This window comes from Hyperolius riggenbachi, chromosome 10 (assembly GCF_040937935.1).
Source record: "Hyperolius riggenbachi isolate aHypRig1 chromosome 10, aHypRig1.pri, whole genome shotgun sequence".
NCBI lineage: Eukaryota > Metazoa > Chordata > Amphibia > Anura > Hyperoliidae > Hyperolius > Hyperolius riggenbachi.
The window spans coordinates 277603546-277624961 of NC_090655.1; the positions used below are offsets into that span (position 1 = coordinate 277603546).

General features: G+C 45.4%; 2 protein-coding genes across 2 annotated transcripts in view; both read left to right on the top strand.

The window, feature by feature from the left end:
• Positions 1-21416, top strand: part of LOC137535444 (zinc finger protein 208-like) — a 195524-nt gene that overhangs the window by 42249 nt on the left and 131859 nt on the right. Inside the window, exon 10 of the mRNA XM_068257272.1 lies at positions 14744-15469. Within this exon, the coding sequence (XP_068113373.1) occupies positions 14744-15469 (726 nt within the window). The remainder of the gene's footprint in view (positions 1-14743; positions 15470-21416) is intronic.
• On the top strand, positions 1926-12492 carry LOC137535869 (gastrula zinc finger protein XlCGF66.1-like). The gene is made up of 5 exons (XM_068257748.1): positions 1926-1950; positions 10191-10310; positions 10438-10572; positions 11437-11560; positions 12371-12492. Exons 2-5 carry the CDS (start codon positions 10206-10208, stop codon positions 12490-12492), a joined length of 486 nt encoding a protein of 161 aa, XP_068113849.1. The 5' UTR covers positions 1926-1950; positions 10191-10205.

The window sequence follows — 21416 nt, forward strand, 5'->3', positions numbered from 1 at the left end:
GGTGAAATTAACACATCTGGAAGGGCTGGGTGTGTGCAGCCTGGATAGCAGCCCCAATATGTTCATTGGTTTTCTACAAAGTATGACTATGATTATTGTAGTGATTAGGTTGTGATCTCCGCTGAGGACAGTCAGTGACATGACTATGTGCTCTGTAATGTGCTGCAGAAGATGTCAATGCTATATACATATATAATAATAATATGGTAGGACATTACACTATGACTATGGTAAGATTAAATTGTGAGCTCCTCTGAGGACAGTCAGTGACATGGCTATGTGCTTTGTAACGTGCTGCAGAAGATGTCAGTGCTATATAAATACATAATAATAATATGGTAGGACATTACACTATGACTATGGTAAGATTAAATTGTGAGCTCCTCTGAGGACAGTCAGTAACATGATTATGTACTCTGTAAAGTGCTGCAGAAGATGTCAGTGCTATATAAATACACAATAACAATATGGTAGGTGTCAGGCTTTTCTGGTCAACAAAAACAGTTCAGACTGTATGCCCATATGACTGTCCCAGAGCCCAGCCCATAACACCTGCGCAATCTCCTACATAACACAATACTAACAATACCCTGCAGGCAGATGTAGCATACAGTCTGAAAGATAGCTAATCACCAGACAGAACCTGAATACTTGGCAATGCAAATTGGTCACACAATTCAGTCAATCCAGGCAGCAAGCAAAGCATAGTCCAGGTTCAAGGCAAGGTTGGCAACAGGAATCCAGCAGGTATAAGTGTGGCCAGTTCAAGGCAGTGGTTGGCAACAGGAGGTTAATCATGGTCAAGGTACAAGGCAATAGCAACGGGAATCAAGCAAGTGCTACCCAGCAACAAGGCAAAGCTAAATGCTATCACAGGCGATGACTGGGGGTGCTCACTAGGTTTAAATACTAGGACTAACCCATCAACATAAAGAAGAATTGAAAACAAACCAATAGTGATCCAGCGAGCATGAGTTACAGCTTACATCGGTGGAGCGCACATTGAGAATGCATCCTCCACCTATCCAATGAGGTCTGAGAGGCCTCCAGAAGTTGGAGCTATGGGATGAGAAGCAGCATACCTGACAGTAGGACATTAAACTATAACTATAAAAGAGATTAGATTGTGAGCTCCTCTGAGGACAGTCAGTGGCCGTCGTTACTGTGCCATGCCTGATTCTAACTTCTTTGACCTGCCAGGTAAAATAGCACTGCAGTATTGTTCAGGAAGCCTTGAGAAGCACTCGCATTTCTGAGTACTGCCAAAGACTAGCACATCCGTAAGCCCAGAATCATGCGCTCATCTTAGCAAGTACTCAGGGGCGTGAGTTATTGTAGATGTATCTGTAGATGGCTGTTGTGTAGTAACTAAAATTGATGATGATGATGATGATGACAATAGATTGTTTAGCTTGATGGGCAATCTGTAACTGAGGGGGTGTTCCAAGCCCTACCCCATAGAGCAATATCAATCCATGCCATGCACTGATGAGGATCAGCCAGTCTGTATTCATTTTGGATTATTGAGGCTCTGTAATATTAACAAGCTGACTCATCATTGCATTCCAGAGGTTCTGGGGGTGTGTTTAGTTTACAGGGACAAAAAAAGAGTGATTTGCATATCCAGCAGTGATGCATTGTGGGGTACATCATATGCTCACTCTACTCTGAATAATTTCAAATAGCTTCTGTTTAAAGAAGACACATTTCTTTATTGCTTAACATTGAGTCTATTTTGGTCCTTTTTAGGCCCATTACACACTCCTAGGAGTTCTGGTTCACCATGAGCTTTATAGGCAATCTGCAACTCTTAGTAAAGGCGATCCCACAAACAGTGGCTGCAGTTAGTCTATTCACCACAAGATGGCGATCACACAAACAGGAAATGATGTAAGACAGGAAGAAGAGAAGTTGCAGGAAGTGGAGAGGACACATTGTTGGAACTAAGAGGTAATTGTGTGATTCTTGTTATAGACTAGCACATATATGGCTGCTGGGCATTGTACAGGATGTATTGCAGTGGGGAGATCAGTACAGACATAGGCAAGTATGAGGATAGTAATAGTATGAATGAGCATAGAGATTGTATGCAGCAATAACTGTATATAGGAGAGATGGGGAAGAGAGCATTAGTGTTAGATGGAATGTGAGCAGTCACACAGGGCTTTTCTCCTGTCTGACTCACAGTGCTTGGGAGCTGCAGCCACAGAAGGCACAGTCAGTAGCACCCCCTCCCCTCCTGGGCAATAAGCTGCATAGTAAATGTATCACTAAACAGATGCTGCCTCCAGCCAGGATGTGCTCCCCGCTCTGCACCCAGCTCTCTTACATACGGTGACTAGACCTCCCGCTTTAGCAGGGACACGTCCTGGGTTTGGGGTTCCCTGTCCCAGGCTGCATGGGGTCCTGAGAAACGTCCCACTTTTGGCTGCGGGATGTCCGGCCGCAGGACTCAGGCCTCCATCCAATGGGCTGTGCTGTGAAAAGTAGGCGCAGCCACCTGGTATCAACTTCGCCTCCCCAACCTGCTTCCCCCTCAGCCCTGCCCTCCCTTCAATCGGCACGGCTGCCCACCACATCAGCCCTGCCCTCCCTCCAATCAGTGCGGCCAACCCCGCCCAGCCTAACCGCACGGATCGCTGGGACAGGGAGGTGTTATTTTTGAATAGCCAATCCATACAGGAGAGACCTTACCGGTGTGTACTGCATCTTCTGGCTGGTAAGAGTGGCATATAAGCTTTACAGCAGCCCGTGTCACCAGCACTGTCCCTCGGTGCCCCCTTCCCCACGTGTGTGTCCCTCTCTCCCCCAGCCCTGTCCCTCAACATGTACCCCTCCTCTCCCACTCCCCAGCACCAACTCGTGTACCCTCCTCTCTTCCACCACAGTGTGTCCTTCCCTACCCCAGCACTGTCCCTCTTTGGCTATCATTCATAAAGCATTTCCGCATGCGGAAATGCTGAAAACCGCCGACTTTACCGACCACTAAGCAAAATCTTCATTCATGAAGGCTCTTTCCGTATGAAAAGCTAACATTCCCGTGCAGAGCGATAAATTTCCGCCTTGTGCGGTGATTTTCTAGATTTATCTAGAAAAAGTAACAAAATGTCCATTCATAAAGATTAGAGCACAGCGGTATGCGGATGGGGATTACCGCTCCCTCGGCAGTAACGATAAGCATGCGGAATACATGTAACTAAATGGGACAGACCTCCCAAGCAGCAGCAGAGATAGCAGCGCACGGAGGGACTCAGGCAGCTTCTCTGTTTCCGCAAGCCTACCGACAGCCTTTTCCAGAAAATCTCCGCACTTGTATCGCAACAGGCAAACTTTTTATGAATGACCACCCAGAAATCTAAAATACCGACAGCGGTGTTTTCCCGCACTGAATCTCCTTACCGACAGCACTTTTATGAATGATAGCCAATGTGTATGTGTCTCCCTCTTCTCTCCAGTGTGGTGACCCCCCCTCCCCCCCAGCATTGTCCCTCAGTGTGTGTTCCTCTGCTGCCCTTCTTGCAACCCCTCCCCCCCCCCATGAACCCTCTTGTGTGTGATCTTCTCCTTCCTCCCCACCCCGTCAGTGTTACCCTCTTCCCCACCTCCCCTTCCAGTCAGTCACCCTCCTCCCCTCCATTCAGTGTATTCCAAGTGGGGGGGGGGGGGGGGGTAACATTTACTTAATTTTAACGTGTGGGGGGTAATGTTTGCTCATTTGCTGCATTTCATGTGTCTGGAAGTAATGCTTGCCTCATTGTATATGTCGCGGGGAAAGTTTCCTGCATTTCATTTGATGGAGGAAACGGTTGTTGCATATCATGTGTCGGAGGTAATGGTTCTTGCACTTTTGATATGTCAGAGGTCATGGTTCTTGTATTTCATGTGTCGGGAAAACAATTATTGCATTTCATGTGTGGGAGGAAACGGTTAGGGTTGATGGTCATAGTTGGCTGCATTTGCTACTTTGGGGTTATTGTTGCAGGATTTGGCATTTTGGGGGCTCATTATTACTAAATGATATGCTTATAGATCGCATCAGGCAGTTTCTGCAGCTTTATCATCTGCACATCAATGATGCAAATCTCCCATTTCATCACATTATGGCAAAAACGTCTCTTTCTTATGTGTTTGGAGAACGTTGTCCCCAAAAAAGAAATGCTCCTACTTTTACTGCCTGATGAAGTAGGGTCAGGTCTGTGAAACGCGTTGCACAATAACTGGGAGTGTGTAAATACAATTTTCTGTGACTGTTCAGATCAACAGTTCTGTGTGTCTGCTTGGAGGAGGTACGTCCACCACTACCTCCTTTATACATACATATATACAGGATCTTCTCAAAAAATTAGCATATTGTGATAAAGTTCATTATTTTCTGTAATGTACTGATAAACATTAGACTTTCATATATTTTAGATTCATTACACACAACTGAAGTAGTTCAAGCCTTTTATCGTTTTAATATTGATGATTTTGGCATACAGCTCATGAAAACCCAAATTTCCTATCTCAAAAAAATAGCATATATTATCCGACCAATAAAAGAAAAGTGTTTTTAAAACAAAAAAAGGTCAACCTTCAAATAATTATGTTCAGTTATGCACTCAATACTTGTTAGGGAATCCTTTCGTAGAAATGACTGCTTCAATGCGGCGTGGCATGGAGGCAATCAGCCTGTGGCACTGCTCAGGTGTTATGGAGGCCCAGGATGCTTTAATAGCGGCCTTATGCTGAATACACACGGTGCGTTCGCGCACTCGATTTCCCGCTCGATTTCCGTCGTTTCGCTTATTTCCAACATGTCCGATTTGGATTTCGATGGAATGTTAGGTCGATTCGCATGCAAGGGGCCTGATTCACAAAGCGGTGCTAACAGTTAGCACGCTGGTGAAAAGCCCTTTATCATGCCTAAACTCAGTTTAGGCATGATAAGTTTAGGTGTGATAAGTTTAGGTGTGATAAGTTTAGGCATGATAAGTTTAAGCACCAACTGCGTTAGCACCGCAATGCACAGCTGATCAAAAGTTTTACGCTAGCAAAGTCTGGTGCACTTCGTATAAAGTTTAATGCCGCTGCTTTGCGTGCGGGACTTTGCAAGCGATCTAAACTTATCTAAACTTAGCATGCCTAAACTTATCACACCTAAACTTATCATGCCTAAACTTATCACACCTAAACTGGCTTTTCACCAGCGTGGTGCAATGGTTATCATGCCTAAAGTCTCTAACTGGGTTAGCACCGCTTTGTGAATCGAGCCCAAAGTATGCCAATTCGACCTAACGATCCATCGAAATCCAAATCGGACATGTTGGAAATAAACGAATCGACGGGAATCGAGCGGGATATCGAGTGCACGAACGCACCGTGTGTATCCAGCATTAAGCTCATCCAGAGTGTTGGGTCTTGCGTCTCTCAACTTTCTCTTCACAATATCCCACAGATTCTCTATGGGGTTCAGGTCAGGAGAGTTGGCAGGCCAATTGAGCACAGTAATACCATGGACAATAAACCATTTACCAGTGGTTTTGGCACTGTGAGCAGGTGCCAGGTTGTGCTGAAAAATTAAATCTTCATCTCCATAAAGCTTTTCAGCAGATGGAAGCAAGAAGTGCTCCAAAATCTCCTGATAGCTAGCTGCATTGACCCTGCCCTTGATAAAACACAGTGGGCCAACACCAGCAGCTGACATGGCACCCCAGACCATCACTGACTGTGGGTACTTGACACTGGACTTCAGGCATTTTGGCATTTCCCTATCCTCAGTCTTCCTCCAGACTCTGGCACCTTGATTTCCGAATGACATGCAAAAGTTGCTTTCGTCCTAAAAAAGTACTTTGGGCCACTGAGGAACAATGCAGTGCTGCTTCTCTGTAGCCCAGGTCAGGCGCTTCTGCCGCTGTTTCTGGTTCAAAAGTGGGTTCATGCTTCCATCTGCTGAAAAGCTTTATGGAGATGAAGATTTCATTTTTCAGCACGACCTGGCACCTGCTCACAGTGCCAAAACCACTGGTAACTGGTTTACTGACCATGGTATTACTGTGCTCAATTGGCCTGCCAACTCTCCTGACCTGAACCCCATAGAGAATCTGTGGGATATTGTGAAGAGAAAGTTGAGACGCAAGACCCAACACTCTGGATGAGCTTAAGGCCGCTATCGAAGCATCCTGGGCCTCCATAACACCTGAGCAGTGCCACAGGCTGATTGCCTCCATGCCACGCCGCATTGAAGCAGTCATTTCTGCAAAAGGATTCCCTAACAAGTATTGAGTGCATAACTGAACATAATTAATTGAAGGTTGACTTTTTTGTTTTAAAAACACTTTTCTTTTATTGGTCGGATGAAATATGCTAATTTTTTGAGATAGGAATTTTGGGTTTTCATGAGCTGTATGCCAAAATCATCAATATTAAAACGATAAAAGGCTTGAACTACTTCAGTTGTGTGTATTTGAATCTAAAATATATGAAAGTCTAATGTTTATCAGTACATTACAGAAAATAATGAACTTTATCACAATATACTAATTTTTTGAGAAGATCCTGTATACATATATATACTTTTTACCCTGTTGGCACCTCTGTTTGTTCTTGTACAATATCTGAGCCCACCCTTGGTGGAGGGGTGTAACTCCTTTTTCTTTATCTATGGAGAGCGACTTCTTAATCTTGAGTGGGGACAGGTCTAATCTCCCCACCTGCCTTTACAGTGGTTACCTTTGTGGCGACCCGGGTGTGTGAGTATTCTTTTACTTGCTCTGCATATTCATCCTTTGCCAGTACTTACTACACTATATTGGCTCTCTGTGTCCTCTCTTTGTAATTACCCTTAGGGTCACTTGCCTAACTTTTGGGAGGAAACTCTGGCTCGCTGCCTCACTGTTACAGTATAGTTGGCTCCGCCCATGTGATGTCATGGTCACATCCATTTTTTGGCATGGAGCATGCCGAACATAACACACACCCCCGGCAGGCAACTGGTATTGCTTAAAGTGAATGGGAACCACATTTTTAAAAAAAATGAAGCAAATACTTACATAAGGAGAGGGAAGGCTCTGGGTCATATAGAGCCTTCCGTCTCTCTCGGTGCTCTCTATCCTGTGCTGGCTCCTCCCCGTTTCAATCCCCCGCTGAAAGGTTATTTGGAAGTCTTCGGGAGCCGTGTCCTCCCAAAGACGTGCGGCTCCATACTGCACAGGCGTGAGCGTACAAGAGAGCGTGCATGCACAGGCGCAGTACAGGGCCGCCCTTCTTCAGGAGCACTCGGGCTCCCTGAAGACTTCTGAAGCCTCCTTCGGCCGGATAAAGCAGTATTTGACTGATTTAGTCAACTACTGCTACCGGGCGAGCCAGCACTGGACCGAGGGGACCAGGAGAGGATCAGGAAGGCTCTATAGGACCCAGAGCCTTCTCTCTCCTTGGGTAAGTATCTGTCTCATTTTTTTTAAATGCGGTTCCCATTCACTTTAAAAGGAGATAAATATGGCAGCCTCCATATCCCTCTCACTACAGTTGTCCTTTAAGGCTTTGTGGTTGGTGTCCCCTCATCTTTTCTATTACACGTGAGCACTTTACTTGTCATTCTGTATTGCTGCTATTGCACGGTGCACGTTACATTATAGACATTTATCTCTACCATTATTGCTATTTACCCCTTCTGGGGCGGCTTGTGACACTTGTTCACCTGATTTGCTGATTTTTTTGCTGGAATTTTTACTTTGCAGATTTTGATTTGTCATTCATTTAGCATTATTCATTTTTTTTTTTTATGTTTATCACGTGTGATTTGTTTACATTGCATATATAACACTTTGGATGAGTAGGACCTGTGATTTTGTATTTTGATTATTGATTTAGGACACCACTCATTTCACCTTTCCTGGTTTTTCATTGCTCCTAATTGGGTTGGATTTTAATAAAGATTTAGATGATAAAGATTTTTTGGATGTATTGTTGCGGTCCGTGTGGAGCTATACAGGGGACTGTCTCTTGTGTTGTGCTATTTGTGTTACCCCAGCACACTCTCTATCCTATTTATGTAAATGAATGATGTAACCTATATGGTGCTGGTCCGATCCTTCTGCTTCCTATATCCAGTACACTATCCAGCCGCTGCTTCTAGTGCAGATTTCATTTAAGGTGGACCTGAACTCTTGCACAGCACAGGAGGAAAACACAGAGAAATGCACCCTGTATGTGTTAAGAGAGTTTAGCCTGTCTGCTAACTCCCCCTCATCTGTGACTATCACAAGTTGTAATTTGATCTCTCAGCTGTGTCAGCTCAGGAATCTTCTCTGCACAGCAGAGCAGCTAATTTGTAAACACAGGATGTTATCAATATGTCTGCTTCCATGAAAGCAGGAAGTTGGCATAATGCAGATTTATTGCAGGATTTGTATCAGGTGTAATAAATGTTTTTCTTTAAAGGACCACTTGTAGTGAGAAGAATATGGGGGCTGCCATATTTATTTCCTGTTAAGCAATACCAGTTGCCTGGCAGCCCTGCTGATCTATTTGGTTGCAGATTCTGACTATAATGCCAGAAACACCTGATCTGCTGCTGCTTGTTCAGTGTCTGGGGCTAAAAGTATTAGAGGCAGAGGATCAGCAGGATGCCAGGCAACCGGTATTGTGTAACAGGAAATAAATATGGCAGCCTCCATATCCCTCTCGCTTCAGTTCCTTCATGCACTTCACGAAGGCCTGTGTGCCGAAGCGTTCTGCTTTTATACTGGGATACAAGAAAAATTTAAACTTTTATAGCCTGAAAATGCAGGTCGAGACTCGGTTGTTTTTGATTTTATGTATGTTTCCTGCACCTTTTCAGGGCCCGGGTGCTGACTGGGCAACTCCCTGGTGTTTTCAATTTATGCTGCTGTTGAGCAATTAGACAGATGTATCACTTCCTCAGCCCAGTAATGCCACTTCTTCCCCAGTACTGCCATGCCCCCCCCCATGTCCCCTAGCATTGCCATTATCCTCCAGCATGTAATGTCCCCCACCTCAGTAATGACATTTCTTACCCCATTATAGCCATGTCCCCCCTGTGTCCCCCAGCATTGCCATTATCCTCCAGTATTTAATGTCTCCCACCCCAGTAATGCCATTTCTCCCCCAGTATAGCCATGTCCCCCCTGTGTCCCCCAGCATTGCCATTATCCTCCAGTATGTAATGTCCCCCACCCCAGTAATGACATTTTTTCCCCAGTATAGCTATGTCCCCCTGTGTCCCCCAGCATTGTCATTATCCTCCAGTATGTAATGTCCCCCATCCCAGTAATGCCATTTCTCCCCCAGTATAGCCATGTCCTCCCTGTGTCCCCCAGCATTGCCATTATCCTCCAGTATGTAATGTTCCCCACCCCAGTAATGCCATTCCTCCCCAGTATAGCCATGTCCCCCTGTGTCCCCCAGCATTGCCATTATCCTCCAGTATGTAATGTCCCAACCCCAGTAATGCCATTTCTTTCCCAGTATAGCCATGTCCACCCTGTGTCCCCCAGCATTACCATTATCCTCCAGTATGTATTGTCCCTCACCCCAGTAATGCCATTTCTTTCCCAGTATAGCCATGTCCTCCCTGTGTCCCCAGCATTGCCATTATCCTCCAGTATGTAATGTCCCCCACCTCAGTAATGTCATTTCTTTCCCAGTATAGCCATGCCCCCCTGTGTCCCCCAGCATTGCCATTATCCTCCAGTATGTAATGTCCCCCACCCCAGTAATGTCATTTCTTTCCCAGTATAGCCATGCCCACACTCCAGTATTGCTCCCTTCCCCCACCTCCATGCAGAGGAGTAAAAGGAAGGGTTACATTGGTTTATAGCTACCTGTCAGTGTGTGCTCCAGTCCTCTGCTCCCATTAGCCTCAGTCTCTGCCTCTCCTCATATCCTCATCCATCTACCACTACCAGCACTGCTGTAACATCACAGGAATGGTAACAGTGGGAGGGGTCTGTGAGGAGAGAAGGCCAGCTGGAGAGGAGGCAGAGGGAGGCCAGGACTGCAGCATGCTGTGAGTATAGTGCACAAATAGCTATAAACCAGCTTATTATACTTTCCTGCAATACTCTGCATGGCCCCACCTCCCACAAGTGACAGCAATGGGGAGTGCTGGGGGGAGGGGGATCCTGTATTGTCAGTTTCACCACTGACAGCCGTATAACCTAGATTATTCCTCCCTTATATATCTAAAGGCAGCAGCATCCTGTATGGATCACATGACCAAATCACTGAGGATGGATGAGGACCAGAGTCACATGACCGAGAGGATATTCAACCTCACCCTGGAGATCATATATCTGCTGACTGGAGAGGTGAGGAGGATTCTGGGAGGTCACATGACATCACTCTTATCTCTATTAATACAACACACAGCTAACTGGAGAGGTGAGAAAGGGTTCTGAGAGATTATGTGACATTAATGTTGGTCTTTCCATATAGAGTTTTCCTCCAGTGAAGTCTGGTGATCATGTGACCATCACGGTGCCCCCACCTCACTTCCTGATATCTGAGGGACACAACAAGCAGAAGATTCTGGAAATCACCAGGACGATGATGGAGCTGCTGACAGGAGAGGTGAGTGGTGCTGGGAATTATGGGACATTATCCAGTAACAGTAAGGGGTGTGTCTGGATGGTGACTGTATTATTGTGTGTTCACATAGAAACAATTAAAACGGGATCAGAGCCCAACATTCTACGCCCAGCAGGCAATATATCCAATACTGTGAGATGAGTGTAAACAATCATATGCATACATCAAGGGAAGCAGTCATATCCAATATATGCTAATCCAGATGGGCTGTAGAAAAAATATATACATGCATCGATACGCAGCTACATTGAGTGCATAATGAACTGTACGACACCATCTGCTGGATGTGCTTACCCCAAGAATGCTGCTGCCGACTGAGCGAGGCTGGGCTCAGGAACTGTCTGACGCGTATCGTCCTTCCGACGAAGGACGGAAGTCCGATACGCGTCAGACAGTTCCTGAGCCCAGCCTCGCTCAGTCGGCAGCAGCATTCTTGGGGTAAGCACATCCAGCAGATGGTGTCGTACAGTTCATTATGCACTCAATGTAGCTGCGTATCGATGCATGTATATATTTTTTCTACAGCCCATCTGGATTAGCATATATTGGATATGACTGCTTCCCTTGATGTATGCATATGATTGTTTACACTCATCTCACAGTATTGGATATATTGCCTGCTGGGCGTAGAATGTTGGGCTCTGATCCCGTTTTAATTGTTTCTATGTGAGCATTCCTTAATTAAGTTTATCATTGATCTTGTATGGAGTTGCATCCATTTTTTGCTATTTGGTTCAGTATGGACCTCTGTTGTGTATTATAGTGTTTGGTTGGTCCATGAACATGAATTTATTGTACTATATCCTCATTGTGCTCAAATTGTTTTTGTATTATTGTGTGTGTCAGGTTCCTTTGAGATGTCAGGATATCACCGTCTATTTCTCCATGGAGGAGTGGCAATATATAGAAGGACACCAGGACCTCTACAAGGACACCATGATGGAGAATCAGCCGCCCCTCACATCACCGGGTAAGAGGAGATTTTTTTTTTATTACTTGTAATGGAGGAAGCAGTGCTTGGGGTCCTCCTAGATCCCCCTCATCTGATAAACACAAACAGACAATGACCTCAATTCACTAAGGGCTGTTTAGCATAAAAAAGAGGTTGGAGAAATACCCCATTCTGTAATGTAGACTTTTTTTTTTTTTTTTTTTGCACCAAGATTGTCATTCTTGCGGTAATAGGTGATTTACTGAGAAATGTTGCTTCAGTTCAATAAGACCTGCTTGGTAATGCAGAAGTCTCACAGCTGTGGAGGAGGTCTCTGCAGCAAGCTTAGGTTCTCTCCTACAAGTGTCTGCATAACCCATTCCTGTGTGACAGCTTACTAGAGAGTAAAGGGCTTCCTGCATCCCTTTAGATGTGTATGCATGCCACTAAAGGGCCTCTTCTGTGTACCAATATATAGCTCTGCATGTCTAAAGGGATACAGGGAAGCCTCTGTAAAGGTCTCCTGCTGTTCTATTTAGTTTATCTTTTTGATAACCCACCCGGAAGTGCATCTGATCAAATGAGGAGAGTAGCAGGACCAGGTGGCTCTTCCTATTGGCTTTCTCTGTAGTCTGTCAATTTTACCACATGCTGGTTTCTAGTTATTGACAGGTCCAGCCAGATCTTTAAAATACCCAACATTTTATTTGTTTTACCGAATGCTTTTTTGAGGTATTCATCGCACAACCCTGTAATTTAACTCACTAGTCTGTAATATTTACTTTTCAATGTGGTAACACTTAGTTAATTGAGCCCATAGTATTCAGTCATTGTGTGTGTTTCCTACAGATAAATCCAGTAATCAAAACCCACCTGAGAGATGTACAGGTCCTCTTTATTCCCAGGATTGTCTACAGGAAGATCCCACCACCCCCCGCCATTATCAGGTAGGTGGAACTGAGTGTCATTAGAGACCCCAAACTATGTGACATTGTTTCCTGTTGTCTATGCTGTTATCTGTGTTCACATTATAAAGTGCTTCTTATTTTGTGTGATTAGTGTGGAGAACTGATACATGTAAGTGCTGTGGTTAAAGGGGAAGAAGAAGAGATGTATGTGAGGCGTGACCAGCAGTCTATGGAGGAAGGTGACATGAGGACAAGTACAGAGGAAGAAGAGACGTATGTGAGGAATGATCAGCAGTCTATGGAGGAGGGTGACATGAGGACAAGTACAGAGGAAGAAGAGAGGTATGTGAGGAATGATCAGCAGTCTATGGAGGAAGGTGACATGAGGACAAGTACAGAGGAAGAAGAGACGTATGTGAGGAATGATCAGCAGTCTATGGAGGAGGGTGACATGAGGACAAGTACAGAGGAAGAAGAGAGGTATGTGAGGAATGATCAGCAGTCTATGGAGGAGGGTGACATGATGGGGACAAGAAAAGAGGAAGAAGAAGAGGAGGAGTATGTGAGGAGTGATCAGCAGTGTATGGAGGAGGATGAATTGATGGGGACAAGTAAAGAGGAAGAAGAAGAGACATATGTGAGGAATGATCAGCGGTCTATGGAGGAGGGTGACATGATGAGGACAAGTAAAGATGAAGAAGAAGAGACGTATGTGAGGAGTGATCAGCAGTCTATGGAGGAGGGAGACATGATGAGAGGATCTAAAGAGGAAGACATTATTCCTGAGATGAACACAGGTAAATGATAAATGGTAAATATTCAAAAGCCTTATTATTAAACTGACTAACAGATATGTCCCTGCTGGGCACAGTATAGATCATCCTCCTCTCAGTATGTGCGGTAATATATCCACAATTTCATGAATCTGCCCCTTTGATACAATGTAAAGCAGTCAGTGTGCAGCGGAGGAGATTGTGTCTCAGAAGTTCAGCAGAATAGGTGCCGTATCTATTCCTGACTCTTTCCTCTCTCACTTCAATTCTACAGTTACTATTTACATGCTATAAAACACAAACTTCACTAACGCGCAACTAAACTACTGTTAGGAGCGCTAATAGAGCAGCGCAACTTATTTCCTCTGTGCGTAGGGACTGCTTTAGTGAAATATTTCAGGAGCAATAAATCACTACCGCGCGGCAAATCAAGGCAGCGCCCATTGCCAAGTAACGTACTCTATGCTGCCACTAGCGCGTGTAGCGTGCACAGAGGAAATAGTAAATGTGCTCATAACAGTAGTTTAGTCATGCTATTTTGCAGCGCTATAGTTAGTGAATCAACCCCATTGTGTTTTATAGCATGTAATTAGTAACTGTTGAATTGAAGTAAAAGAGGAGAGAGTCAGGAATAGATACGGCACCTATTCTGCTGAACTTCTGAGACACAATCTCCTCCCCAGTTCTCCTTGAATGTCGCTGTTGCCCATCCCCCTCTGACCTTCCTAACCCCAGCTTCCCCTAATCAGGCAGTCCTTGTTGTATATGTGGACGAGGTCAGCCAGATTCTCTGCTCTGCATGGCCTGACCTATATTCGTCATAGAATAGTATGTCAGTGGCTTGTATAATTAGCTGACCATCCTCTTTTTTTTTTTTCATCCCTAATGATAATTGCTCCCCCCCTCAGAATTCTCTAACAGGAAGTGATGATGTTTCTCTATTTGCAGGGCGGAGTCCCGGCTTCAGGAACCTCTCAGAGACTCGTCTCTCTGTATCCACAGACTGTACAACGGATGATGATGTCACTGGACAAGAGTCTCCTGCAGATATCCTGGTGACCCCAAATATTCCTCCAGACTTCCCTCACCTGTCTAACCCTGAGGGGCCTCATACCCAGCACAGCTCTCCCCCTGCTGAAGGGCCTTATTCCTGTTCCATGTGTGGGAAATGTTATAAGTGGAAATCAAATCTTGTCAGACATGAGAGATCTCACACTGGTGAGAAGCCCTATTCATGTGCTGAGTGTGGGAAATGTTTTATTGAGAAATCATATCTTGTCAGGCATGAGAGATCTCACACTGGTGAGAAGCCCTATTCATGTACTGAGTGTGGGAAATGTTTTGGTCATAAAGTAAGTCTTAACAGTCATGAGAGATCTCACACTGGTCAGAAGCCTTATTCATGTGCTGAGTGTGGGAAACGTTTTGGGAGTAAATCACAACTTGTCAGGCATGAGAGACTGCACAACAGTGAGAAGCCCTATTCATGTGCTGAGTGTGGGAAATGCTTTGGGCGTATATCAAATCTTGTCGCACATGAGAGATCTCACACTGGTGAGAAGCCCTATTCATGTGCTGAGTGTGGGAAATGTTTTGGGTGTAAATCAAATCTTGTCGTACATGAGAGATCTCACACTGGTGAGAAGCCCTATTCATGTGCTGAGTGTGGGAAATGTTTCGCTCAAAAATCACAACTTGTCACACATGAGAGATTTCATAGTGGTGAGAAGCCCTATTCATGTGCTGAGTGTGGGAAATATTTCGCTCATAAATCACATCTTGTCAGGCATGAGAGATTTCATAGTGGTGAGAAGCCCTATTCATGTTCTGAGTGTGGAAAATGTTTTGCACAGAAATCGGACCTTGTTCAACATGGGAGATGTCACACTGGGGAGAAGCCCTATTCATGTGCTGAGTGTGGGAAATGTTTTGCATTGAAATCAAACCTTGTCCAACATGAGAGATCTCACACTGGTGAGAAGCCCTATTCATGTGCTGAGTGTGGAAAATGTTTTGCGAGTAAATCAATTCTTGTCAAGCATGAGAGATGTCACACTGGTGAGAAGCCCTATTCATGTTCTGAGTGTGGGAAATGTTTTGCACGGAAATTAGACCTTGTCCAACATGACAGATCTCACACTGGTGAGAAGCCCTATTCATGTGCTGAGTGTGGGAAATGTTTTGTGAGTAAATCAATTCTTGTCAGGCATGAGAGATGTCACACTAGTGAGAAGCCCTATTCATGTGCTGAGTGTGGGAAATGTTTTGTGAGTAAATCAGCTCTTGTCAAACATGAGAGATCTCACTCTGGTGAGAAACCCTATTGATGTGCTGAGTGTGGGAAATGTAAATCAATCCTTGTTCAACATAATAGATCTCACACTTGTGAAAAGTCCTATTCATGTGCTGAGTGTGGGAAATGTTTTTTGCGTAAGTCACAGCTTATCAGACACTTTAGTGTGGAAAATGTATTGGCCACAAATGTTCTGATGCACGTTGTTTTTCTCTTCTGTTTTTACCATATTTACACAGAATGCGGAGGATTTTTTTCATGCTACTCAGTGCATTGGTTTATAAAGTGTTAAAGTCCCTGAACTGAAGTGACATGATGAGATAAATATGGGTACATATAGTACTGAGCCTGGTTAGAATTTGCTTTGTGTTCACTTTTTTATTTTCCACTGTAAGGGTTAATAAACCAGGTGCTTTATCTATTCAAACAAGGAAGGAACTGCTGTCGTATGCAGCCATGGCTCTCATGAAGAGTAAATAAAAGCCAAAAGCCCAAAACACTTTTATCTGGCTGAACAAACACTCCTGATAACACAAAAGTGCTCAAATTATCATTATTTGTTTCTGCTGGGAGCTGAATAAACCAGATTTTACATCACACTGATTTTGCTGCTGTGCATAATTCAGAGTCAGGATACAACCCCTTAAAGTGAGAATAAGAATGTGAGACTTCGGGAAAGTTCTATATAACATTGTTATTTACATGCTGTGAGCTGCAGATGTGGGGATATTAGAAGCTCCCATTCATCCAGACTGAACTGAGGACAGGAGATTTCCCTCTCTCTGCGTCTCTGTTTTACAGTCAACAGCCCAAGTTCACCAGGAACTGTCCACCGGCGAACAGTTTGGGCCATCTCTACCAGCGACAGGTACAAACTCCAAAGAGTGATTAGCGCTGTGGAAAAGATCATTGGATCATCCCTGCCACTTCTCAATCTCCACACAGCGAGAATGAGGTCTAGGGCCACCAAGATCTTGCGTGACCAGTCCCACCCAGGCAACCCCTCCTCTAGAGCAAACATGCTTAGCAGCACCTTCAGGCTGTTGTCCTGCTGAAGTCTAGCCCTCCCCTGCTGAACTCTATCCCTCCCCTGCTGAGCCTGCCCTCCTGCTGAACGCTATCCCTCCCCTGCTGAGGCTGCCCTCCTGCTGAACGCTATCCCTCCCCTGCTGAGTAGAGTTGGGCCGAACCTCCGATTTTAGGTTCGCGAACTTCCGCAAAAGGTTCGGTTCGCGAAAAAGTTCGCGAACCGCAATAGACTTCAATGGGGAGGCGAACTTTCAAAGTTTTAAAACATTCTATCAGCTGGAAAAATGATAGAAAACATGTTTCAAAAGCTCTAATACCTGGAGCCACACCTAATTGAGTGAAATACACATCACTGCTGGAGGACCCACCCTCCCTCCTCCAAGCAAGGTCCTTTATACCATTTGCCTACCTACACTAATTAGTTATGGGACAGCTGCTACACACTCTGCTAGGGAGATTTTATCCTCCCTTCTCCCTCCTCCCTTCTACCCTTCTACCTATTCCCTCCTACCGGAAGGAGGAGGGTCTCTTCTGCCAGGGAATTATACTATTTTAAAAACCAGTATACATCATACCATAGCTGGGAATACATACATGAGTATACATCATACCATAGCTGGGAATCAAACCCAGATCTCACTGTGTGGTGGGCACGTCACCCTAAGCACTGTACCACTACAGAAGTAAGTGAAGCTTGCCTAAAATTTAACATTTATGCTCAATGCAATAGAACCATTAGGTTGCTTAAAGGAGAACTGTAGTGAGAGGTATATGGAGGATGCCATATTGATTTTCTTTTTAAGCTATACCAGTTGCCTGGCAGCCCTGCTGATCTATTTGGCTGCAGTAGTGTGAATCACAGCAGAAACAAGCATGCAGCTAATCTTGTCAGATCTTACAAAAATGTCAAACACCAGTTCATACCATAGCTGGGAATTGAACCCAGATCTCACTGTGTGGTGGGCACGTCACCCTAAGCACTGTACCACTACAGAAGTAAGTGAAGCTTGCCTAAAATTTAACATTTATGCTCAATGCAATAGAACCATTAGGTTGCTTAAAGGAGAACTGTAGTGAGAGGTATATGGAGGCTGCCATATTGATTTCCTTTTAAGCTATACCAGTTGCCTGGCAGCCCTGCTGATCTATTTGGCTGCAGTAGTGTGAATCACACCAGAAACAAGCATGCAGCTAATCTTGTCAGATCTTACAAAAATGTCAAACACCAGATCATACCATAGCTGGGAATCGAACCCAGATCTCACTGTGTGGAGGGCACGTCACCCTAAGCACTGTACCACTACAGAAGTAAGTGAAGCTAGCCTAAAATTTAACATTTATGCTCAATGCAATAGAACCATTAGGTTGCTTAAAGGAGAACTGTAGTGAAAGGTATATGGAGGCTACCATATTGATTTCCTTTTAACCACTTGAGGACCCACCCTTTTACCCCCCCTTAAGGACCAGCGCTGTCTTAGCTGATCTGTGCTGGGTGGGCTCTGCAGCCCCCAGCACAGATCAGCGTGCAGGCAGAGCGACCAGATCGCCCCCCTTTTTTCCCCACTAGGGGGATGATGTGCTGGGGGGGTCTGATCGCTCCTGCCTGCTGGGTGTTGCGGGAGGGGCACCTCAAAGCCCCCCTCCGTGGCGAAATCCTCCCCCTCCCTCTCCTACCTGGCCCCCCCTGGAGATCCGGGCTGCACAGGACGCTATCCGTCCTGTGCAGCCAGTGACAGGCTGTCTCCTGTCACATGGCGGCGATCCCCGGCCGCTGATTGGCCGGGGATCGCCGATCTGCCTTACGGCGCTGCTGCGCAGCAGCGCCGTACAATGTAAACAAAGCGGATTATTTCCGCTTGTGTGTACATTTAGCCTGCGAGCCGCCATCGGCGGCCCGCAGGCTATTCACGGAGCCCCCCGCCGTGAATTGACAGGAAGCAGCCGCTCGCACGAGCGGCTGCTTCCTGATTAATCAGCCTGCAGCTGGCGACGCAATACTGCGTCGCTGGTCCTGCAGCTGCCACTTTGCCGACGCACGGTATAAGCGTGCGGTCGGCAAGTGGTTAAGCAATACCAGTTACCTGGCTATCCTGCAGATTCTCTGCCTCCAATACTTTTAGCCCTAGACCCTGAACAAGCATGCAGCAGATCTGGTGTTTGACATTTTTGTAAGATCTGACAAGATTAGCTGCATGCTTGTTTCTGGTGTGATTCACACTACAGTGGCTGGATAGTGTACTGGTTAAGGGCTCTGCCTTTGACATGGGAGACCAGGGTTTGAATCCTGGCTAGGTCAAGTACCTATTCAGTAAGGAGTTCAAGGCAAGACTCCCTAACACTGCAGGGTGGCCTCTTGAGCGCGTCCCTGTGGCTGCAGCTCTTGAGCGCTTTGAGTCTGACAGGAGAAAAGCGCTATACAAATGTTTGGATTATTATTACTGCAGCCAAATAGATCAGCAGGGCTGCCAGGCAACTGGTATAGCTTAAAAGGAAATCAATATGGCAGCCTCCATATACCTCTCACTACAGTTCTCCTTTAAGCAACCTAATGGTTCTATTGCATTGAGCATAAATGTTAAATTTTAGGCAAGCTTCACTTACTTCTGTAGTGGTACAGTGCTTAGGGTGACGTGCCCACCACACAGTGAGATCTGGGTTCGATTCCCAGCTATGGTATGATCTGGTGTTTGACATTTTTGTAAGATCTGACAAGATTAGCTGCATGCTTGTTTCTGGTGTGATTCACACTACTGCAGCCAAATAGATCAGCAGGGCTGCCAGGCAACTGGTATAGCTTAAAAGGAAATCAATATGGCAGCCTCCATATACCTCTCACTACAGTTCTCCTTTAAGCAACCTAATGGTTCTATTGCGTTGAGCATAAATGTTAAATTTTAGGCAAGCTTCACTTACTACTGTAGTGGTACAGTGCTTAGGGTGACGTGCCCACCACACAGTGAGATCTGGGTTTGATTCCCGGCTATGGTATGATGTATACTGGTTTTTAAAATAGTATAATTCCCTGGCAGAAGAGACCCTCCTCCCTCCGGTAGGAGGGAGGAGGGAATAGGTAGAAGGGTAGAAAGGAGGAGGGAGGTGGGAGGCCAATTAAAATCTCCCTAGCAGAGTGTGTAGCAGCTGTCCCATAACTAATTAGTGTAGGCAGACAACTGAGTCAAATGGTATAAAACGACCTAGCTTGAAGGGAGGGAGGGTGGGGTCTTTAGCACTGAAAGCAGTGTGTTTCACAATAACATGTCTGCTGACAGTAAAATGGAGGCGAAAATTTTTGCTCAATACAGCTTTATGGGGCGAATCGAACTTCCGCAAAAGTTCGCCTGATGCAGGCGAACGCGAACCCCCAAAGTTCGCCTGGAACCGTTCGCCGGCGAACCGTTCGGCCCATCTCTACTGCTGAGCCTGCCCTCTTGCAGAACTCTAGCCCTCCCCTGCTGAGCCAGCCCTTCTGAACTCTATCCCTCCCCTGCTCAGCCCGCCCTCCTGCTGAACTCTATTCCTCCCCTGCTGAGCCCGCCCTCCTGCGGTAATCCTACCCCTCAGACAGCTGAGACTCCCCGCCACCCGCTCTAGTCCTCCAAACACCGCAGGGGTGCAGCACCCTCCTAGCACCTCTGTAGCACAATATCACCTGCCTAGGTGTATTATTACCCTCATGCTGTAAATGTTTTCCACCTACACTACTTGACTATTGTTCTTGGTTTTGTCTGCCAATGTCTGTTTATTTGTTGCCAATGCTAAAGCAGCGCAGCTTAATGACAGGAGAGTGAGGTAAAAATCTCCAGCGCACTCTATGCTGCAGTAGTGCTAACTTACGCATGCTCCATTAGCTTAACGGGCGCACCACTGAACCCGCCCTGAGCCCCTGGCTTCACAGGATGACATCTCAGCACTTTGATTGGCCCAATAGGCTATTTGTCACATGCGATATGTGACCTTTTTGGAAACCTAATAAAACATAACTTTTACTTCATTTTATTAAAATCATTCAGTATTTTTCAATTTTTCTTGCTTTTTACTTTTTGCAATTTTTTGTTAGCTGGGCAGTATAATTCTCTTACCCCCAGGGGGCCTTGTATAATGTCTGGCCGCCTAAGGTTACTGCCTTCAGCCTAACAATATTTATAGATGTGCTGAGTAAATCTACTTAGATAAAGGAACCCCCACCAAGATTAGCTAATCTTGCTAGAGAGAACATCTCTCATTTGTTGCTTTCCTTGATAATGCGTTGTAAATAGGTGTGTGTTTCTACTACTATGCACTTTGCACCCTAGCACTTTTTCTATTTATGCCCTGATGACGACTCTATGTTTTATGAGCCGAAACATGTCGGTTTTGGTGGGGGTTCCTTTATCTAAGTAGATTTACTCAGCACATCTATAAATATTGTTAGGCTGAAGGCAGTAACCTTAGGCGGCCAGACATTATACAAGGCCCCCTGGGGGTAAGAGAATTATACTGCCCGGCTAACGAAAAATTGCAAAAAGTAAAAAGCAAGAAAAATTGAAAAATACTGAATGATTTTAATAAAATGAAGTAAAAGTTATGCTTTATTAGGTTTCCAAAAAGGTCACATATCGTGTTTGTAGTAAAAATCAGAAAGTGTGATATTTGTCACATGACAGGAAGCCTATTGGGCCAAATAAACAGAAGGGCCCATTAAGTTAATGAAGCGTGCTTAAGCCTTTCGGGACCGGCTGCCTAACCCCCCTTCAGGACCAGGCATTTTTGCATAAGGGGGGGCACTTTTGGGGGTTCAGGCAGCCGGATCCCTGCAGGGTCTCTCTGGGCTGTCTTCCCCCCTTTGTGGCCCCGTGTCCCCCCTTTAGCCAGCAGCCATCACTCACCTTCCAGGCTCCAGCGATGAGCTGCAC